Below are 22,657 nucleotides of genomic sequence, written 5' to 3'. Positions count from 1 at the left end.
AATATTCATTTTTCTTTAAATTTAGCATTTGGACTGAAATCTGAAATAATGGGATGGTTCTTAACTTCATATGCTTACTTGTATATTGTAACAGAAGAGATGGACAAAGATAAAGAGTTGGGGAAACCACCCTGGTGACCCCATATATGTGAATTTCCCCTTGGGATTAATAAAGTATCTATCTATCTGTCTATCTATCTATCTAATTGAAGGTTTTAATAAAGCAAAAAATAATAAACAGTCATGGAGACGTCTTCTCAGGCACAGGTTCTACATGTAGACTGAAATGAGCAAAACTGGCAGATCTCCTGTTTTTCAGGCCTTCTGACAGGATTAAGCGGGTCCTGGTGGGTGGACACCAGAAGCGACCTCAGTGGTGTTACAGCCGTCAACCTTCCGGTCTGCAGAGGGAGGATGAGAAGAGGCATTATCACCCAGTGCCAACCCCTGGGGAAGCCGGAAATGAGCATAGATTTAGGTGTCATAGGAGGAGATTGGGCATCACGGCTGGGAAGGGGGGTGATTTGTTACATTGACGGGAGGCCTTAGCGGAAATGACAGACGGATTGGTTGGTAGGATGAAAAAATCATTTTGTGCCCGGCCAGTATGATATAAAACGGATGGACCAGCGGGGTCCCGGAGTCGGGAACAGGTCTATTCCTCCATACGCCAGGTGGCAGTGGTCCACCCGCATGGGTGCTAGGGAGTTGGAGTCCAGAAGTGCAACCCTGTTGAGGTCCCTTTGTGCCGATAGAGGGCGCTGTTCGGGGAGAACCATCCTACTTTCTGTATGGGCCGGAAGTGCTTCCAGGAAGACGTAGCACGGCACCGGAACACTTCCCAGGTCCGGATAGTCAGAGTCAGGAGGCAACACTCAACAGGAAGAAGAAAAGAGGAAGAATTTGGTCTGTTTTTGTGTATTGTGCAAATGGTCTTGGAAAGGTGATTGAGGAAATGCGCCAAGGATAAAAAAATATCTTTTATCCTAAAAGCATGTTGGGTATTACTGTGTCTTGGGTTTGGGGCTCAGTGGCGCACCCTTGTGGTTACAGTGAACCTCATCTGTTTCAGAAATGAGGATTTCTGTACCTTAAACCGTTTTCAAGAGACATTGGGTTTAGTGAAAAACGCCATTTTGGAAACAATGTTAATTTTTTTGTTTTATGGTGTATTTTTCATTCTCAGAATATTATTTGATGTATAGTTTGAAATGAAAAATGGCAGTCGTTGTCATCCTTAACATTATTAGTTGAGGAGGAATTAACTCAGAATCGAGTATTTGCTGCACATTTTTTGCTCCCAACTGGTATTTTTTCCTCTTTTCTTATTCTTTCCAAATAGCCAGATATTTGATGTCTTTTTATTATCCAAAAGAATGGAAGTTGTTGTTTGAATGTTTTTTTTTTATTGAACTATGGAAGTTTGGGTAGGGCAGCACGGTGGTGCAGTGGGTAGTGCTGCTGCCTCGCAGTAAGGAGACCTGAGGTTCGCTTCCCGGGTCCTCCCTGCGTGGAGTTTGCATGTTCTCCCCGTGTCTGGGTGGATTTCCTCCCACAGTCCAAAGACATGCAGGTTAGGTGCATTGGCGATTCTAAATTGTCCCTAGTGTGTGTTTGGTGTGTGGGTGTGTGTGTGTCCTGTGATGGACTGGCACCCTGCCCGGGGTTTGTTTCCTGCCTTGTGCCCTGTGTTGGCTAAGATTGGCTCCAGCAGACCCCCGTGACCCTGTAGTTAGGATATAGCGGGTTGGATAATGGATGGATGGAGGTTAGGGTTGATCCACCCATTGCCTCAACAAGGTAACAGCTAAGCAAATGATGAAAGAAAACGTAGCCTTCCTCTATTGAGACAACTAAAGTTACTGGCTTTATACATTTTAAAGAGGGACAGATCTACGTAGTGCCCAAGAGGAAGAATGGGCATCCTGGATGGGAAGCCAGGATTGAAGGACAGACGAGCTGGCAGGCTGGACGGGGAAACGACTTAATGCCCTGCCGGAATAATCTAATTGTTGGACTAGGAGAGGCAGGAGGTGGCAGCAGTTCCATCCCCCAGATGGCAGGTGGCAGTGGTCCTCTTGTGACATTCCAGCATTCCAGTTGGGAACACCTGCTTAGGTGTTGGAGTCTGGAGTGCAACCCTGTTGGGGTCCCTGGGTGCCGATAAGAGGGCACTTTTGGGGGTTGGGAACCTCCTTGCTTTCCAGGAAGGGAGTCTGTGTTAGCAAACTTCTGCTGGTCACTCCACCATGAAACACCTTCGGAGGATTATAAAAGGAAAAACAATGACCAGACGACTACTATCTCTAAGTAATAATTATATTTCAAACAATTATATGTGTAGTTGATCAATTTTTTCAATTCTACATAACTAGTTTAAAAAATATATTTTTATTTCTTTCTAAAATGGTGGTTTTGTTTTTCATTTTAAGCCTTCCTCTCTCAAAACTGGACGTAACTGAGCAATTCTTTTGCCAGATTTGGATTCAGCACCCTCAAGTCTGTATAAGAACACCTAAAATGGTTTGACGGAAGCACAAAAAAAATTGCAGATCAATGTTATTATTGTTCTAGTTATTATTATTGTCAGCGTTGTTATTTGTATCATTTACCTCTTAGACGTTAACCCTGAGCTTCTCTCGGACTCGGAAGTCTGTGTATAAATGGTGAAGCCCGAGTGTCCCTCGCGTTACGCTCCAATGTACAGCGGTGAGGCCGAGTCACTCACAGGACAGTATTGTGTACAGTGCTGCCATCTAGAGGATCTAATAACATCATGCTGCAGAAAACATCCTGAACATTTCTATGTGTCTCTTTTACCCTGTGGTAACTCTGTTTTTTAATGAATCAGAACACGTGGATTAGGAACTTAACAATTAACTCCAGATTAATGTATCTAAATACACTGCCTGGCCAAAATAATAATAATAATAATTCATAACATTTATATAGCGCTTTTCTCAGTACTCAAAAAAAAAAAAATTCGCCACCTGGATTTAACTAAGAAAATAGGTACGAGCCTCCTATTGGATAATTACTGCATGGGCGATTATCTTTCAGCTGGCAACAAGTTATTTAACCCCAACTGGTGCAATAAGTTGCTTCTCATTTCTTAAACAACCATGTCGAAAGACACATCTCGTGGTTGTGGAAAAGATGTTAGTCTGTTTGAGAAGGGTCAAATCATTGGCATGCATCAAGCAGAGGAAACATCTAAGGAGATTGCAGAAACTACTAAAATTGGGTTAAGAACTGTCCAACGCATTATTAAAAACTGGAAGGATAGTGGGGAACCATCGTCTTCGAGGAAGAAATGTGGCCGGAAAAAAATCCTGAATGATCGTGATCGGCGATCACTTAAACATTTGGTGAAATAAAATCGAAGAAAAACAACAGTAGAACTCAGGTCTGTGTTTAATAGTGAAAGTAAGAGCATTTCCACACGCCCAATGCGAAGGGAACTCAAGGGATTGGGACTGAACAGCTGTGTAGCCGTAAGAAAACCACTAATCAGTGAGGCAAACTGGAAAAAAAGGCTTCAATTTGCTAGGGAGCATAAAGATTGGACTCTGGAGCAATGGAAGAAGGTCATGTGGTCTGATGAGTCCAGATTTACCCTGTTCCAGAGTGATGGGCGCACCAGGGTAAGAAGAGAGGCAGATGAAGTGATGCACCCATCATGCAAGATCTTGGTGAAAAATTAATGCAACACTGGATGGAACTAAATCTTGTGACATTGCAGAAGCTTATCGAAACAATGCCACAGCGAATGCGTGCCGTAATCAAAGCTAAAGGCGGTCCAACGAAATATTAGAGTGTGTGACCATTTTTTTTGGTGGCGACTTTTTTTTTTGGCCAGGCAGTGTATAATAAAATTCAAGACCAAATGAAATAATAACTTTAGGAGAGGTCATATATGGCACACATTTAAACACTAACTAGTTGCCTTTAAACAGTAAGCAGCGTGTCAGTGTCTTAGCATCAACGTACATGCAGGTTTTATGTGTGACACAACAAAACTGATCCTAAACCTACAATGTCATCTGAAAACATGGCATCTACTGATAACTTGAGGTGAAAAAAACACTTTATATTTACGCACCCTGCAAGGATATAAGCCCTAAACCCTGTAGCGTCCAGCTCATTGTATTGCATAACGGCATCCTGGCTTGTCACCTCATAAGTGACTTCCAGAAGAGACAGAGTGAGGCTGCGCACCCTTTTTATTTCTTATAATGAATCATAACGCTGCCCTTCTTAACACCACGTCCGTCTGCTGTCTGTATATCCCCCCTGTGTCTTTGTGAGCTTTTCCTCCATCAGCCTCCAGTCTTTTGTATTAACAAGCAGGTGCGCCCCCTGAGTGCAGGTCTGTGTGTTGGTCAAGTGATGGCCTGGCAGACTCCCCATACACCCACCTTGAGCCCACATCAGCTGGGGTAGGGACAGGCTTGGCGTGACCCTGAAGTGAATAAGCAGGCCAAAGAAAAATGGCCTTTGTTTATGAAAGTGTCATAAAGAGAAAATACAGGAGCGTGCAGTTATTGATTTCCTTCTTTTCAATTTTCCTTTTACGCAGGGATTTCCGGGAGTTTGCCAACGCATCAGTCTGCATCGAGTGTGACTCGCAGTGTGAGAAGACTGAAGGGAACACGCTGACCTGCCATGGCCCGGTAAGCGATGCACCTGCGGCGAGCGGCCTCGACTTTTCTCGTGTTTGTGACAGGCTGGTGCTGCAGCGCGCTGATGGACACGTTCACACAGGAAAAATCTGCGGCCCGGCCTGACAATAACTCAATTTTCATCCTGGGTGTTTGCACAATAACGTCTGGGTAAAAAGAATTCTGTATCCATTACAGCAGTCATTTGACAGCAGTCTTTGCCATCCTTTTGTTTATAGTGATAGTAAATCGATTTTGCATCATTAAGTAGTATATAAATCTACTTGGATCCTTCCCCGGTGCAATAAAGCATGCTTATCAATGAATATTTACATTAAAAATTATCAGTCTGCCTGATTCAAGAGTAATTGAACGTCCGAGAACAGTGAATTAGAATGCAGGCTGATATTGATTTGCATGATTGGAATGCCGCCTGTCTTGCCACACGTCCCGCTTCTGAACAAATGGAGGCTCTTTTCTCTGTCTTAGATTTTTGGGGGCCGCACAGATGTGCTGAGTGGGTGGCACTGTTTGGGTATTTCCTTTTGTTTCATTAGATTTGTTTTCTCCAAAAAGCTGACAGGGTTTGACACCTAAGCCCGGTCTACCGCCCTCTTGAATATAAAGCAGAGCAGTGATTTGTAGATCTGGCCACATCACACCTGCGCATCTGAGGTGTCACCTTCTGAGCCGCGTCTGAGGTAAACACCACCACCCCGGGACACCAGGGGGTACGATCGCTAACTCTCGTATCTCTCTTTTCACCCATAGCTTGTGGGAATTGAAACTATAAAAGCGAGGTGCTTTAGAAATGTGGCACCTCATTCAGCGGAGGCGTTACGGAGCTCCAACCCTTTGACTGGACTTGCCCTTATCGTTTCAAAGCCAACGGCTAAACTGTCTTGTGAACCCTTCGTGCTATTGGGCGCCTGTTATTTTCAGTTTTTCTTTTTTTTTTTTCTTTGCACCTTAACATTTCTTTGGAGTCGAGTCCTTCCCTCGACTGATCACACACCCCTAGAGTAGAATGGCAGACATACCACATGACCACCGTATAAAATTCTTATGAGCTTAATACATTTTTCCTAAAAAAAATTCAAACGTGGATTTTTAAAGAGAAAGAAAATGTATGGATATTTATTTTGAGCCCTTTTTTGACTCTGCGTCACATAATGTCTGCTTGGGTAACATCCCACCTGGATATGCGTCTGTGGTCACGTAAGAGTTTAACACAGTTGGGAGAATGTCACATAATTGGACACAGCGAACATAACCGTTTCCCACACGTGATACATGTATCCCATGCCTCTTTTACATACGGGGCGAGTCAAAATTAGGTTAACATTTGAATGGCGGAAACAATTTATTCACAAAACACACTTCATATGTGCAAGATGAGTTACAGGAATGTCTCACATGGACCATATGTGGCGTTTTGTCTTGGCAGAGTATTATATTCCTCTCCTTTCTCCTTTTGTATTATTAATGTGTAGCCTTTGTCAGAAGGCCTCAAATCTCCCAGACCTACCACTGTAGTTTCTCCATAACTTCTCCCCACCTTCCCTTCTACATTTATAACCTCAGGCAATTAGGTGTAGTAAAAGACAAGCAGGAGTTAAGTTACAATTTAAATAATGTATTAGTAATAATAACAATATGCAAAGTACATTTGAATATTGGCAACCATACAACCTGATAAATGCTGATGTGTAGTTTCAGGCGGCACACAGACTTGTTATTTCCTTAAAAATGTCTCGAGTTAAGTCCTCATTTGTGGTCAGCTTTCCTCAGAGCAGGCCGCATGCCTGTCTCAATATGGCTGCCGAGCTGTGCTCTTTGTTGGCGATTCTCCATTGCCCGGGCGCCCCTCGTACCCTGGGAAGACTGTTAGTGGCAGTTCTCCTAGGGTGAGATGCCCCCTCCCCACCCCAGGAGGGTCTCAAAGACACAAAAAAAAAAGCACAATCGGGTTGTGAAATAAAAAAGTGGCACTTAGGTATCCCGTTTCGTTTTGCTCAGTACTGTATATGATAATGATGTTTACACAAGTCCAGATTTTTCATAGAACGTATGATGGACGTTAAGCAGCTCGTGCCGGTATGCTTTGTTTATGTGAGGTGTTCTGCAACTGGGAAGTAGACGGGAACCCTCCGAGAAATAGTTGGGGTACCAATGGGGTACCCCATTTAGTTAGAACAGAAAAGACAGCCATTAGGGCCCAGAATACAAAACAAAAAATTACCGACACAAGAATTAAGGTTGGAGATCCGTCCTCTTTAAGCATCGAGTCAGAGATTTATTTATATATAGTGCCCTACCATGCTCAAAGCGTCGTAACTCTTTTAGGGTGGACGTCGACTTTTATCGACACAATGGGCTGAGAATGGATATCATGGCAGAGGGTGAAAGAAAGCTGTAAATGATGATAAAACTCACCATTACGTTACAGGCAGACCCCTCTTTGTTCGGAGGACTGTTGGACTCGTTGACTTGACGTTGAAACCCTGCGTGTGTGTGAGTGGCGTAGAGTAAGTAACGTCTAGAATGGCATCGACATCGAGCGAGAGAGCAAAGCAAATGCACAAAGCGAAATACTCTGTGCATATTATTGACTTATTTTTTGCGTATTATTGCTGAATCGGACTCTGACACGTCGAACTCCGATTTTGATACAAGTGATCTGGAGATCGAAAACGAAAGTCAGGTGCCCAGCTGATCGTAGTGATGGACGCGCCGATGAAAACGTTCGCCCTGGGAGGACAACACAGACATCGATCTGTGGGGGACAAGCTTGCAACTGGACTTCACCCAACGACGCGGCCTGCTGGTGGACATTACGGAGTAGCAGCCCCTCGACTACTTCAAGCCATTTTTTATACCAGAAAGTGTCTTTCAGCTTATGAGTGACGGGACACACATGTTTGTGATAAGTATGTGAATATGCCTACTGTAGGGGCTCCTGGAGTGACATTTGCCCTTAATAAGTATTTTATGTGGATTTATTCATGAAACCATTGCTCTGGGACAAAAGGAAGAAAAAATAATTGGCCCTAAAAGAGTTAATAATGATATGGATCTATGCTTTTAAATTGTCATGAGAAAGTGTTTACTATAGAAAGGAGCTATATAAAAAGTGTCTGTTCCCAGCTTCTCACCAGATCATAGCTTTGAACAATATTACTGCATTTATCGATGGACTCATCGTGCCTCGTCTCCTATCGGCTCCTTCAGATCTGCACTTCAGCTGTGGCACACGCTGCCTTCTAAACTAAGATGGGCACCTGGTCTGCTGGATGTCTGGAACTTGAGATGAGGAAACATCCAACGCGGTCAAAGTTTGTTCAAAATGCTGAAATGCAGCAGCAGTAAAACACCAGCCACTTACAAGACGCCAGAGAAATAAATCCCTTCCTGTGGAAATGTTAGCCCTGCATTCAAATGAAATCCAGTGTGAAGAAGTGTGTGCCATGTCTGCTAACACAAGAGCTTTATGGCTTCTTGATAATCTGGCTGCTTCTGTGAGCAACATCACTGTGTTAATGGAAAAAAAATGTCAGACTGAAGTAGAAGTTACTTTTCGTCTCAAGTGAGCAGATGGCATCCTTTGTTTCACGATGAATTCATGAATAACTTGCTGTCTATGCCACTTTTTGAACTTTGCTTCCCAATTGTCAGCTCTTCTGAAGAACACGGCACATGAGCTCGGCATCATTAGCTCTTATTTGCTGAGTCTTTCATGTCTTCCAGGGAAAAAAAAATGATGTAAAAACTGCATACAGTGTGGAGATCGGGCACTCGAAACTCTACATGGCATGAGATGGCAGATTAATGTAGTACAATAACGTCAAATGCAGGGAACACATTTTACTTTGTCGTGTGTCAGAATTTCTTATCTTCTTCAACGTGGCATGCACTTAAAAAATGGGCTTTTCAGATGCATTTAGTCGTAGTCGGCCTCAGCTGTAGCTGTGTTCAGTGTTTAGTCAAAAAAAACGTTTAAGGAGTTTAACATGAGATAAGACTGTCATGGGGTTTTCCATATAACCCATGACATATAAATACTGTATATTAACATCTTGGGTATTGGGGAGTGCAAAGTAAAATGAAGTCCCAAATAAGTCAAAGCCATCTGGTGGCTTTAATACTGTTATAATTCAGCCATCCTCCAGGCTTGGATAAGCAGCCAAACTCTGAGTGATTCACAAATCACTCTTATTGTATGTATCAGCAAACTACACATTATATAGTGCCTTTCACATCTGTCTGTTTATCATGCCATTCATTTATATATCTCCTATGAAGTGTCTTTCAACTACTTCTATATAATGTCTGTCTACATGCTGTATCTCTTTTGCTTTCTTAGATAGGTAGATAGATATGAAAGGCATTATATAGGAGACAACAACGCCAACATTTTTTTCTAGAGCACGTTTTCATACAAATGATGAAGCACAAAGTGCTTTACAAGATGAAGAAAATATATAAAAATAAAATTAGGCAATACTAATTAACAAAGAATAAAGTAAGGTCTGATGGCCATATATATATTTATATAAAATGTATATACTGTATATATATTGTAAAAGGCGCTATATAGCGCCTGACCTGGCATAGACTGACGCAGAGGCACGTGTAAAAACACACAAGCACTTTTATTTTTCTTCAGCTGGACGGCACGTCTTCCCCGTAATCCCTCCAGCCACATCACAGTCCCAAAAGCACTAAAGGCAACACAAAACACTTGTCCTCTGACACCACCACTCCTCCCAGCCAACCTCGTCCTCTTCCTCCCGATTCTGGCCTTCAGTGGTGGTGGCTGGCCCCTTTTATAGCCCACCCGGAAGTGTTCCAGGTGCTTGACCACCTGGTCCCAATTGCACTTCTGGCTGGGGCTGAAGACTCGTCCAGCTGGGCTGTTGAATCCAGGCAGCACCCCCTAGTGGCCACCCCAGCTCCCAACCAGGCTGTGGAGGACTCCATCTCCCATCGAGCCCTGCGGGAGGTTGGGGAACCACTGTCGGCCAGGGAGGCTGCCACCAAGCTTCCTGGGGGAGGTATTGAGTTGCCTATGGTTGCTCCCCCGGACCATATGCAGCAGGGGTGTCCCGTCACTATATATATATATATATATATATATATATATATATATATATATATATATATATACACACACACACTAGGGGGCTTCACCCCCTGCTCGCTTCGCTTGCCAACCCCCGTGTTTGGTTTTCCAGATACACACTTTTAAGATTTTTTTTTTCTTTGAATTGTTGCTATTTCATTAGTTTCACTTTTATTTCAGAATTTCTTTAAAAACAATATTTGGAGTCTTTCGAGTCCCAACATGCTGAATCTTTTAAATGAGGTCTGTGAGACGTGTGTTTAATGACTTTGCACCATAATTCAGGTTAGGTTTCTCTGTTTGGAATTTCAGCACAGACAAAGCAGTTAATAATTTTTTTTGCAAAGTAACCAATAAATGCATGTGAGGTAAACTCCATTTTTGAAATTCTCTGACTTAAACTTCAGAGCCTTACAATATTTACATACTTCTGACATATCACCTATGTCCATATATTCGATCTCTATTCGCCTTTTCGTTTTTTCTCTGAGTAATAATTTCTCTTTCTTTGCGTTAATGTGATGTTTACTTTTTTGTTTTGACACTTTTGTTTTTTTCTGCTTTCATATTCTGTATCTTGCTCTGCATGTGTTTCACGCCTACGTTTTTTTTGAGTCTTTTGAATTCCACTGTTTTCATTTTCTCTAACCTGCTCTGCATGTGTTCGGCAGCCTTGTTTTTTAACCTCTTTATGACGTTTTACTTTGTTTTCTACTCTTTGTCTTCTATTTCTCACCTCACTTAGTCCTGCTATTTCTTCAGTTACACCTAGTCCGTGATGATTATTTGCCCTTTTTTTGAGTAATAATTTCCTTTTGTTTATGCTAATGCGATCTTTACTATCTTTTTTTCATACTGTAGCAACCTCTGCATCCAGCTCGAAAAGAGAAGAAGTAAAAAAAAAAAACAGACAGACGTAGTAAAGTCTCACAAAAGTTTTACTTGAACAATCAAAAAAAAGAACGCCGACTTCGTAACCCCAAACAACCCCCCCCCCCCCCCCCCCCCCCCCCCCCCCCCCCCCCACCGCCGTTACCGCATCAGTCAATACCCCGCTGTCGGTCTTCTGTGTTGTACTCCGCCCTCCCTCAATCGAACCTAACAGTCACTCCAAAAAAAAGGCTTCAACCTGGAAGGGACGCTACAATACTTTTGAATTTGCCTGCTTTCATATGCTTTACCTTTCTCCACATGTGTATCGCGCCATCGTTTTTTTTGAGCCTTTCGAATTCCACAGCCTTCATAATCCCTAACCTGCTCTGCATGTGTATAGCGCCAACATTTTTGAACGTCTTTATGAAGTTTTACTTTGTCTTTTAATCCTGAGCCTGATTGGACGTGCTTTTTTTTCAATTCCTCTTGTTCCGGACTGATTCTTACTTTCCTTATTTTCTCAATTTGCACCTAATTATTCTTTTTCTTTTTTGCATTTTTTTCTCTCCAACGCTTTTCAGTCTCTTTTCTCCGTGCTGCTCTTTCTTCTTTGCTTAGTCGCCGACGTTTCATCTATAACATATTGTCCTTATACACTTTATATGTACTGAGAGCCCTGGATCTGTGTGTGCTCAAATCCTTTGCACGACTGAGTGTTTTGCTGCCCGTGGTTTTATTTGATATTGGTTGTGAGTAGGGCTTGTCTTGCAAGAATCTCATGTTCTACATCCCCGCGGGATGGTCCTGAGTCAATCTCTTGGCACAAAGTCTCATGTTTAAGGTCCCCCCGAGACACTCCGTGGCCAATTTCTTTTGTCTCGCGGGTCTTTTAAGTGTCTTCTGTGATCATCACATCTCGTCTCCCTAGTCCCCAATATATATTTATATATCACACAGTTTATATATATGTTAATTATATGTCATTTTAATTGCATACAAATTCTCTATATATATTTATATGCATAATTCATGTATACAGTATAGATAGAGATAAAAACAAATAAATAAAAAATACAAATAAATAAGAACAAGAATGAATAAATGACTTACCAAAAATAACAGATAAGAATAAATCAATATGCACTTACTTAATATAGACATACAAGTAAAAGAGTCCCAGAGCTCATGCACACCAGCTTACATTAGGTGTCACTGCCATGCCGTGCCTTCAGACACTCCCACCGCATCACCTTTGGCCACACCCTAATGCTCTGTTTCTCTTTGGCCACACCCTAATGCTCTGTTTGACTTTAGCCACACCCCAGCGCTTTGTTTGCCTTTGGCCACACCCCAATGCTCTGTTTCTCTTTGGCCACACCCTAAAGCTCTGTTTCCCTTTGGCCACACCCCAATGCTCTGTTTCTCTTTGGCCACACCCTAAGGCTCTGTTTCTCTTTGGCCACACCCTAAGGCTCTGTTTCTCTTTGGCCACACCCCAATGCTCTGTTTGCCTTTGGCCACACCTCCCACATTCAGTCAGCCTTGCATAGTCCTGGCAATTGCAGTTTTCTTGCAGTCATTTGGAAAAATTATAAACCGATTGATTTTTCTTTCCTTCTTTTTCCTTTTCTGTTTTATAAGGGGCCAGACTACTGCACTAATTGTGCTCACTTCAAGGATGGTCCTAACTGTGTGGAGAAATGCCCTGATGGCCTACAAGGTACCAACAGCTTCATTTTCAAATATGCTGAAGCTAACAACGAATGCCATCCTTGTCACTTTAACTGCACACAGGGGTAAGGAAGACATCCTTTAATATTAAAAGCATTGTAGATTTATGAGAAAATGTGTTTCAAGATACATTAGAATGAGTACATGTTTTACACAAAAAGTCTTGTAATGTGTTAAGTTTTGCTGGTTAACAAAAAAAAAAAAACTAACTAAAATGTACAATACTGTGAAGTTGTGATGCTAATAGATCAGAGATTAACCATTTATAACTGGTGTAGTGTTTATGATGTTTTATTAACCTCATTATTATAGTTTTTCATTGGCTTAATAAGATACTCTATGAAACAATGGCTTTCAACAATGCCAGTGTATTATATTGGTGCTTTTGAAATATACAGTATAGGAGGATTTCTGAGTCCAGAGCCTGTTCAGTAATGAAGCTCTTAAGCAATTTGCTGAATGAATGAACTGTGTCAATTATGGCATGAGTATCATTAAGTATATATATATATATTAAGTATGTATATATATTAAGTATCATATCATGGGACATACAAACTGCACAACTAGCCAAAAAAAAAAGATTTAATGACACATGACATGTTTAGAACCTGTACTAAGATATAGGCCTCAGAAAAATGGCTGTGTACAGCTCACGAGGTATACTGAAATACTGAGTAGGTCGTGAGAAGTGCATCAACAGAAAAGCACCTCCACACAGAAAACTCTATTGGCTTAAGAAAAGAGTGAATTGGATTCTTAAAAATAAACTTTAGTGAAACATGTGGTCAAAGAAATATCATCAGGCTATTATGAGACTCATTTGATGCCGAAACAGAGAATCTGTGTGAAGGTGTGTGGGTGTACCTAATAAACTGGCCACTCTGGCCTTTGTGTTATTTGATATTCTTACTGTGTGTCTTGACATTTTATTTTTTTGCAGGGAATCTGTTTTCCTTTCAATCTAATTGAGTTTAAATTCTATTATAATATTTGCTGTTATTACTATGGTATTGCATTCTCTCTCATAATTCTGTCTCATTGATCTTGAAAGGTCTGAATCTGTGTGTCAAAATGTAGAAGAAAGTGAAGAAGTTTCAGTACTTTATGAATGAACTGTAGAAAGATGGGGTTCAACAACAAAATGTAAAGAAGAACAAAGAACATGAAACATACTGAGAAAGAGCAAAGTCCAAAAACATATTAGCAGGGGATTCCTTCAAGCCACTAATTCTATGTACACCTGCCTACAGTAACTAGCTCCTAAAGAGCTCAGAACAGGTGGAAGACAGACAGATAGATAGATAGATAGATAGATAGATAGATAGATAGATAGATAGATAGATAGATAGATAGATAGATAGATAGATAGATAGATAGATAGATAGATATGAAAAGCACTATATGATAGATCGATTTTAATTTTGATATAGTTGGCAGGAAAATAGATAGATAGATAGATAGATAGATAGATAGATAGATAGATAGATAGATAGATAGATAGATAGATAGATAGATAGATAGATAGATAGATAGATAGATAGATAGATAGATATGAAAGGCACTATATGATAGATAGATAAATAGATTTTAATTTTGGTATAGATAGATAGATAGATAGATAGATAGATAGATAGATAGATAGATAGATAGATAGATAGATAGATAGATAGATAGATAGATAGATATGAAAAGCACTCTATGATAGATAGATTTTAATTTTGGTATAGTTGGCAGGAAGATAGAGAGATAGATAGATATGAAAGGCACTATATGATAGATAGATAGGTAGATAGATTGGAAAAGCATTATAAAATAGCTAGATGTTAAAGCTGCTATATAACATATACAGTATCTGTAATGAGAACTGTAAGTAAAATAGATATTTAAGAGGACAGATAAAAGAAACAAATTCATAAAACAGTTACAGTCTTTTAAATGCTGTAAATTTATTTGAAATTCAATGAAGCTGAAAAGTAAATTAAAGGCTACATCAATATCTACATATGAATGGTGGCAATAGGATTGCAACAGTGGCCATGGCAGCACCAGGGTAGGGAGACAGAGTGGTCTGAGCTGGCAGACCCTCATTAAAATGGCATCCTTCATCACGACCCATGAGACAGCCATGAGGTTCACCATCAACGGGTTTAGAAAGTGAATTTGATCCATTAGGTTACTGCGAGCTCAAATTGAGTTTCACTACATTGGTGCCAGAAGTGGGATTTGTTGAGTCTGATGTAAAATGTTCACTGCTCTGTAATTTTGCCAGTCACAATAATACACTTTTATTAAAAATATATTGTGAGTTTTGCTATTCTTATATATCAGTTATGAAAAAAGCATACACAGTAGAGACAAAGCAAACAATGGTAGCAAGGAGCTGAAAAATTCCAGTTTGGTATCCAGGCTTGAGACTTACCAGGCAGTTATATGTGCATGTCTGCCATCAGCAGTGGTGGCGCTGACTAATGGTAAGTGAACAGGAAGATGCCGCGGCAGCAGCAGCGGTCTGCCATGTGCCTCTGTGGAGGTGGATGAGAGTTAAATGCCTCACGCGCACCGCTGAAAGCGATCATTTCAGAATGGAGATCCACTCCCGAGACGGCGGCCCTGTCATTGATGAGTTACTTTCTCCCTTCCAGCAGCAAATGAATAATAACAGAGCTGTTTTAACTTTGCTGTGCCCACAGGTGCATCGGCCCACGGATACAGGACTGTGTGGGGATGATGGATAGGTAGCTGCTCCCTCTCTTTCTGTCCTTCTTTCTGTCCTCCTTTCTTTCTGGTTTAGAGGTGTGCTGTGCAGTGGGTGCTTTGCTAGCTTGTGCAATGGTGGACACTTGCCTGCATGTGTTGTTTATTATTATTTTCTTTTCTTTTGTTGGTGTGTATATTTTGTTCTTAATGTACACAGGTGTAGAGGACCTACTAGTGGTGACTGCATTTTTTATCCCTGGATGGGTCATTCCATTTTACCACAACATGCTAGGTAACGATGGTCATTTCATTCTCCTCCTTCCAAAATTCTGCTGCTTTATTCATAATCAGCCATCTGCTTCACAGTTAATCCTGCCCTACTCCACCTTCACCTTTTCAAGTAAATCAACGCCGCACACAAGTAATTCTACTAACCTGCACTGCTAAGACCTCGTGTGAGAGCTCCCAGTCGGGCTCTTCTGATTTCTTCTCGTGTGCTTTGTTTTATTAGGCTGCTAAGCCAACGCGACTGGTCGGGGTCAACATGGTGGCGCAGTGTTAGCCTCGCAGTAAGGAGTGAAGAAGGGGTTACGTCCCGTGTAGAGTTTGCATGTTCTCCCCGTGTCCACGTGAGTTTCCTCCAGGTGCTCCGATCTCCTCCCATAGTCCAAAGACATGCAGGTCAGGTGAACTGGTTGACAGAGTCTGTTCCTGCCTTGCTCCCAGTGCTAGCCACCTCCGCGATCCTTGTCTGGTTAAAGCGGAATAGAAAATGACATGACATTTAGTGCAAATTTACATTTAGTTGCTTAGCTGACACTTTTATAATCAAATCGACTTACCAAAGAGTCCACCTTAATAAAAGAACAAGTGTCTGTGTATCTGTGTGTTCATCCGCTTGCTATGTCTCTGTCATTCCAACAGATGGCACATTACATACATTAACGCTGCTTTTACAAATTCCATACCAAATGGCATATAACAAAGACGTTTGCATTGCATGTGTTATTCCAACAGATGGCACATCACATTCATTAACGCTGCTTTTACAAATTCCATACCAAATGGCATATAACAAAGACGTTTGCATTGCATGTGTTATTCCAACAGATGGCACCTCACAAACTTTTATAGTAATGCATTTTATGATTACAAGTGTTTGTGATTCGCCATCTGTTGGAATGACACACGTGATAATGTCAAATACATTCCAAAGGTTGGTGCACTGCAAGCGTTAATGCCGATGGCTGCATTGATTAATTAGATTTCAACCCGTCTTATGTGAGTAGCACCGCTAGTTCAGCATAATCATGTAAACATTAAGTCTGGGGGACTGTTTAGGAACAAGTGTTACAGGACAAAATCGATCATCACAAGTGAAGAGCTTTAAATCAAACAGAACACAAAATGAGTTACTCTTTCTTAGCTACTAAGTCATTATTAGTGTTTCTCAGCAGTTCTGGGGTCACGGTAGTGTCTTTGTGACCCTCAAGTAGAGGGGTCCCCCTCCTTGGTGAATGGAGTGCAATCATCGGATGGTCGACATGCCGTGGCCCCCTATTGTAAACACAACACTAACTTGTGACTCGCCGGTGGCAACCTGCGACCCATTTGGTAGTTGGAGAAACACTGAATCGGGCAGAGAGTCACAGAACGTGAGAGTCGCTTCTGAAACACAACGAGGGAATCAGCAGTTCGGATGGAGGCGGGCAGCTCGTTCCTCCACTTAGGAGTGACGCTTGACAAGAAGAGTCTGCTGTAAATGAAGCACCGGCTTGGGGCAACCTCAGTCAAATCCCCCGTATGTTAGTTGAGTTTAGCATGCGACTGGAGAAGGATGGCGGCGGTGCCAGTTATGAAGTCGGTTTCCAGGAGCTCCTGAACCGGAAATGATGTCATGTGCCAGTGAGAGGTTGGCTTCTGGGTTGGCAGAGGGAAGGAGAGGAGAGCAGAAGCATTACAAGACAGCGCCAAACTGTGGCTCGGGATGGCATTACAAGTTGACAGGCCCTGAAGTTGCCACCCAGACAGGCGCTCGTTGTGTTTCAGACACTGCACTGAGATTTGATGCCACACAGAGGTTTAACTGGCAGCTTGTTAGAAAAAAAATACAATTAAGGATTGGGAATTTTAAACAGTTACACCTGTCATCTTTGGAACAATGCAGAATGTTTGCCACAGCAGTGACTGCACTTTGTGGAGCCTTAGGGACAAACTGGACAGGTGACAGAGGACACCACAGAGTTGGACAGCCTTAAGAACTCGAGGTCCGACTTCCATCTTCTCTTGTAACATAATTACCTCTTATAAAGCAATTTATTTTGTATAGCGTCTGTCCATATTAAGTGACAAATCAAAGCATTTGGGTTTTCCTGTTTAAAAAGTTCTAAGAGTGTTGCACTGACAACTTAATCTCTACTCTCAGGGTCCATTATGGCTACTGGAATGCTCCATGTGACTGTCTGGGCCTTATTTCAAAGGCATCAATCAGCTCACTCTGTCCTCCCTCCGTCACGCTCTCCGTATAAATTAGACGGAAGTCATACCTGCCTTATCTCATTCGGGAGAGCCAAGAAGGCCTGCTTCTCTAACCCACACTCTACCCACCATTTGTGAAGCTTCCTGTGGTGGGAGTTTACTGGGTGGAATGTAGCTGGGCGATGCCAGTCTTATCAGCAGCTTTCAGGGAGAGGAGAAAGGGAGGAAAATGTGTCCAAACGTGCTGGAATTCCACCCGTAGTAGAACAATTAATGTTGTCAGTGAGTACAGAGTGCTGTGAGATACACACACGCACGTCCCACCAGCATGTATCGGGTCGCCACCTTGATAAACATGAAACTTCACTTGACTGAGTGGAAAACACAAATCCACGTACCCGATGTGCTCCTTACTTCTCATTTCCTAAAACTTTGTGGAAAAAAAGTGCAGAGTTAAACACCAGTATAGTAATGATGAGGAAGAGGAAGATGTTACATTTACAGTATATAGCACTTACTTACATTACTCAGACCACTTTACTTAGGGAGTGGGGGACCACCTCAACCACCACCAGTGTGCAGCGTCCACCTGGATGATGTGACGGCCGCCATTTTGCATCAGTAGGCTTACCACACGTTAGCGATTAGGTGGCAAAGGGGTGTGAGTGACAGTTAGCCAATTAGGGACAGAGGATGATTAGGGGGACAGAATGTCCAGGCTGTGGTGGGCACTGGGAAACACCCTACTTTTCACAGTGGATGACCAGGGATCTTTTATGACTATAAAGAGTCAGGACTTTGGTTTTATGCCTCCTTAAAAAAGTTGGTGCCATTTTTACAGCACTGTACTGGGACACAGACCACAGGGCAAGCACCCCCTTGCTGGCATCACCCTCATCTCTCCCAGCAGGAATCCAAGTTTCTCCTAATTGATCTGCCATCCAAGCACTGGCCGGGCCCAACCATGCTTAGCTTTAGATGGATTACCTGTTTGAAGTTCAGGTGGCATGGCGGCTCTAGCAGTGTGATGCCATTCAAAAGGAGAGGTGACAAGCGTTATGAGTGTTTTAAGACAGTGGCACAGGGCTGAGCATGGCTGTCCTGGGTTTGAAGCCCAGGTTCTCTCCCTGCCCATGTGGAGTTTGTATGTTCTCCCTGTGTTCAGGTGGGCAGTTCCTCAGGTCCCTGTGGTTTTATTCCATCATCCCAAAGACATGCTGTTGTGATTACTGCCACAGAATGCAAACAAAGAAAAATGAGGCTTTGCATCCCAAAATCGAGAACCAGCTCTGATTGAATCCTGGACCTGCGTCACTGTTTTTTAAGAGGGGGTCTTCAGTGGGTCTTTCACGCTCAGCACCAAAAGTGTTTGACGTACATTTGCTACTCCTGGCAAAACCCAAGGAGGAACCTCCAAGCTCTTTGATATGTCAAACATGTCCGACTCACGTGACACACAATGGGGGGGAACAAAGCGGTTGCCTATATCGCCTACTGGGTATACCAGCTCTGGCACAGCTGGTTATTAGACAGTATATTTGGCAGACACTTTTAATGCAGGGCATCTTACAAGATTAGAGAGTTTGCAGCTGTTTCCTTACATTTATTGTTTTTCCAGTTGGCACTCAGACAGGGTCACACATGAGTCCCAGCCACTTAATAATAACTGGGAACTTCGTAGTTTAAGGACCACCGCACCAGCCTTTATGCCACCTTTAAAATGCTGATGCCCTTTTCCAGTGTTGCCAGGATAGGTTCTGGCCTGATGCCACTCTGAATGGGGTAAAGCGAGTTTGAGAGGGTGATGTGTCCTTGATGCAGGGCTGTAATGCTCAGGTTTTTATATAAATTTGGAGCCCAGCGCAGGTTAAGGGAATGTTTAAGTTCAGGTGGTAGGCCAGAGGTGAATATCAAGATGGTGAGTGTGTTATGTTAGCCACATCACCACACTCCCTATTAGACTCTCACGTGGCACCTTCCCACAGTTAGTGCCATCCCAAGGTGCTTCACACACACACACACACACACGGTGATAACACAGTTGTGTCCATTTGTATTTAACAGTTGTAGCTGAGGGCAGGTTAAGTGACTTTTTCAAGGTCTCATAGTGGATTAGAAGTGGAAATTGAACTGGAAACCTTGTGCATTAAAGCCCAGCGCCATAGGCAGCATGCCTGCAAAGCTCCTATTTTAAGTGGCACATTTTTACAACAGCTGCTATCCTGTGGTGCTTTACAAGTACAAGATTATAATATGATTGCCTCCATTTATTTGTTACAATTACAGCTCTGACAGTTTAAATGAACTGCTCATGGTCACACAGTGGGGACTGAACCTAGTGCTGTGTTTAAAGCCCAGTGACCTAGCCACTGCTGTACGTATGAAACTACTATGTACAGATGGGCAGCTTGGATAAACCTCGTACCCTTAGCTGGCAAGGAGGCCAGTATAGTGAAGGGACTGGGCATCCCAAGAGTACATGCTCTGCCTAACACACTGGGTGGCAGCATTCCGTGGCCAGTATGCCCATTGTGATAAATAACCAATCCTTGGCACAAAAAGAGTTTTTGGGTATACTTTGGAAATGGCTGCAAAATTGAAGAAGAGGTTGCAAAATATTGGACTTTACAGACAAGAGTCCAAAACAGAACTGCAGTGGCAGGCCCAACTCCATACATGCGGGCACCAGTTGTGGGATGTGTCAGTGTGTATTTATTGAGACGCAGATATAGGTAGACATACACACAAGAGCTGATCATACATACACACATACACGGAGTATCCTGTGGTGCCGATCCTGTAAATGGCTGACTCTTTTGTACTAAAATACTACATACTGTATAAATACGTGTTACTAGCATTTGTGCCTAACATATAACATAATGTACGTGGTCTGTATATCTAGACCATCCTAACTCAACAGGCCAAAGCAGCACTAGAGTCCTTGTCTGATTCCTGAGTCGTCTCAGGCTTACTCTTCTTCCCAGTGCTCGCAGTCTTCCTCACTGGCACAATCACTTCATCTCTTGTCTCCCTCAGATTTAAGCGCTGAGTGGTATGAAGATGTTCCTAATGAACTCGCTTTTTCTCCGTCTTTATTTTTCATCATCAGCCTCCTTGTACTAATCACTCCGCCGTATGTTGGAGCGCCTGATGAGACCTAATCAATTGAACTCACTTGAAGCTGGAAGCTCTAGAGCCGCTTTACGCCGTCACTTAAATTACACTCTTCTCCTCTTGATTTTTTTGTTCCTTAATGGCATTTCGTCTATTTCTCTTTTTATCCCATTTGTACTTCACCTACTTTGTATCAAATGCAGGCTTCTCGGACAACAGCGTGTCCAAGGTGTATAGAAAGACGCCCTCCAGGTCTTTTTCAACAGTTGACGAGACCTCGAGGTACAGGATGTGAAAACTTACTGATCCCCGCTCAGCCTGTTTGCCCCTTTGAGATGTAAGATGCCAAAGCTGCCCCTTCTTACTGGAGGGTCCCCATTTTCTGCCCAACCAGTTTCTTAATTAGTAGGTAGTTCCTGCTGTGAAATGGGGGGACCACATAGAAAAAATATTGTTCTGTCTACACGGTGTGACCGAAATGTACGCAAATCCCCTTAAATGTAAGTCTGCGATGTGCACGTTAATAACGAGGTCAGACTGGTTTGATTTGTAATTTTAAACTGTGGCACAGAAGGGGGGACGGGAGGATCGGGGAAAAAATATGAACCCAAACATCGTGGAAGGCACTGCAAATGTGCCAAGGATCTAGATATTGTGAAACCAGGGTGGTCGTACCTGTTTTAGGACCAGCCTGCGCCCGCAGCATTGGCTCCAGCCCTGCAGGAGATGAAGTGGACGGGTCAGTACTATGTTGTGGACTTGAGGGGCACATTTAGCTTTAATACAGTGACAAACGGCACCGGCAACACGATGTCTTTGTCGAATAGCCGCCCTGTTTGCTTAATTGATCCTTTGAAAGGCTTGAGATTTAAACACCTTGGCACCCCCCCCCCCCCGTGCAGTTGAAATTTACACAGGCAAAGCTGCTTAAATGTTACGGAATTTGCCAATAAAAAAAAAAAATGATCAAAGGAAAAAAAAAATAAACATAAGTCCAAACAATTTACAAAGGTGGCATTCTGTCTCTTCAATAAAGATTAAAAAGCCAGGATGATGCGGATGCCACTTGATATGCCAGGCAGGAAGAGCCTGGAGTTGGGCGGCGAGCCTTAATTAACTTTGCACAGCCTACCATTCAACCAAACAAATGACCTTTAAGTAGGCAAACCACGGAGGTTCAGCTAAATAAATTAGCCCCCTCATCTCTGCAGTCAGCCCCTCTCTTCTCACCTGTCACCTCCCAGTGAACACGGACGCCAGCCTCGGCGCTGCTTTTAATATGCATCAGATTGCTTCTTGTCAGGCGACAAGTGTGAGCTTAGATAGAAGGGATAACGTCCCCTCCGTCAGAAGAAACAATCACGTGTCTGCATACATCTCAGCCCGGCCGGCCCGTGCATTCAAATCAACAGACATAGTGGGGGGGGGGGGGGGGGGGGGGGCGGACAGTGGAAACGGTGACAGGACGTCGTGTCAGCTGTAGGGCTGGCAGTGCCATGGACAGCACCAGCACTTACAGCCCCTTTTGTATTAGACGTGTGCACCGAAATTGTGGATGGGTCAGCCACCAGCAAACTAAACGATATTCCTCTCTGCACTCCCTTCAGTTACAAATGCAGAACACAGGATGACAGATGCGTCGATCAGCAGCGCTAACCTCTGTGCCACCGTGCCACCCCAGAGATGCACCATTTCAGCATCACATTCTATTACCGAGCACAGTGCTATGGATTGCACTGTTCAGAATGATATATGAAACATTGCAGGCTTGACCTTAAAAAAAGAAAAAAAGAAAAGAAAATCCCCCCAAGACACTGAGAGGAACAAGTAAGAAGTATTGGATAGTTCTTCTTATTGAATGTCACACCTGAGGAGTTATACGGCCTCTCCAAACAATAAGGCAGCAAATAAAACCCGTCTGCAGAGTCGGCAGGTATTACTTTCACTTTCAATTGGGTCTGATCAGCAGGAGGAA

The 22,657-nt window shown here is 42.8% G+C and overlaps 1 protein-coding gene across 1 annotated transcript in view; it reads left to right on the top strand.

Moving 5' to 3' along the window:
• The window catches only part of LOC114656393 (receptor tyrosine-protein kinase erbB-4-like), an 833,421-nt gene that overhangs the window by 650,544 nt on the left and 160,220 nt on the right, over positions 1-22,657 (top strand). Inside the window, 3 exon segments of the mRNA XM_051930298.1 lie at positions 4,580-4,673; positions 12,298-12,452; positions 15,305-15,379. Of these exon segments, the coding sequence (XP_051786258.1) occupies positions 4,580-4,673; positions 12,298-12,452; positions 15,305-15,379 (324 nt within the window).

This window comes from Erpetoichthys calabaricus, chromosome 8 (genome assembly GCF_900747795.2).
Source record: "Erpetoichthys calabaricus chromosome 8, fErpCal1.3, whole genome shotgun sequence".
Classification (NCBI taxonomy): Eukaryota; Metazoa; Chordata; class Cladistia; order Polypteriformes; family Polypteridae; genus Erpetoichthys; species Erpetoichthys calabaricus.
This window is presented reverse-complemented; position numbering and strand designations above follow the sequence as displayed.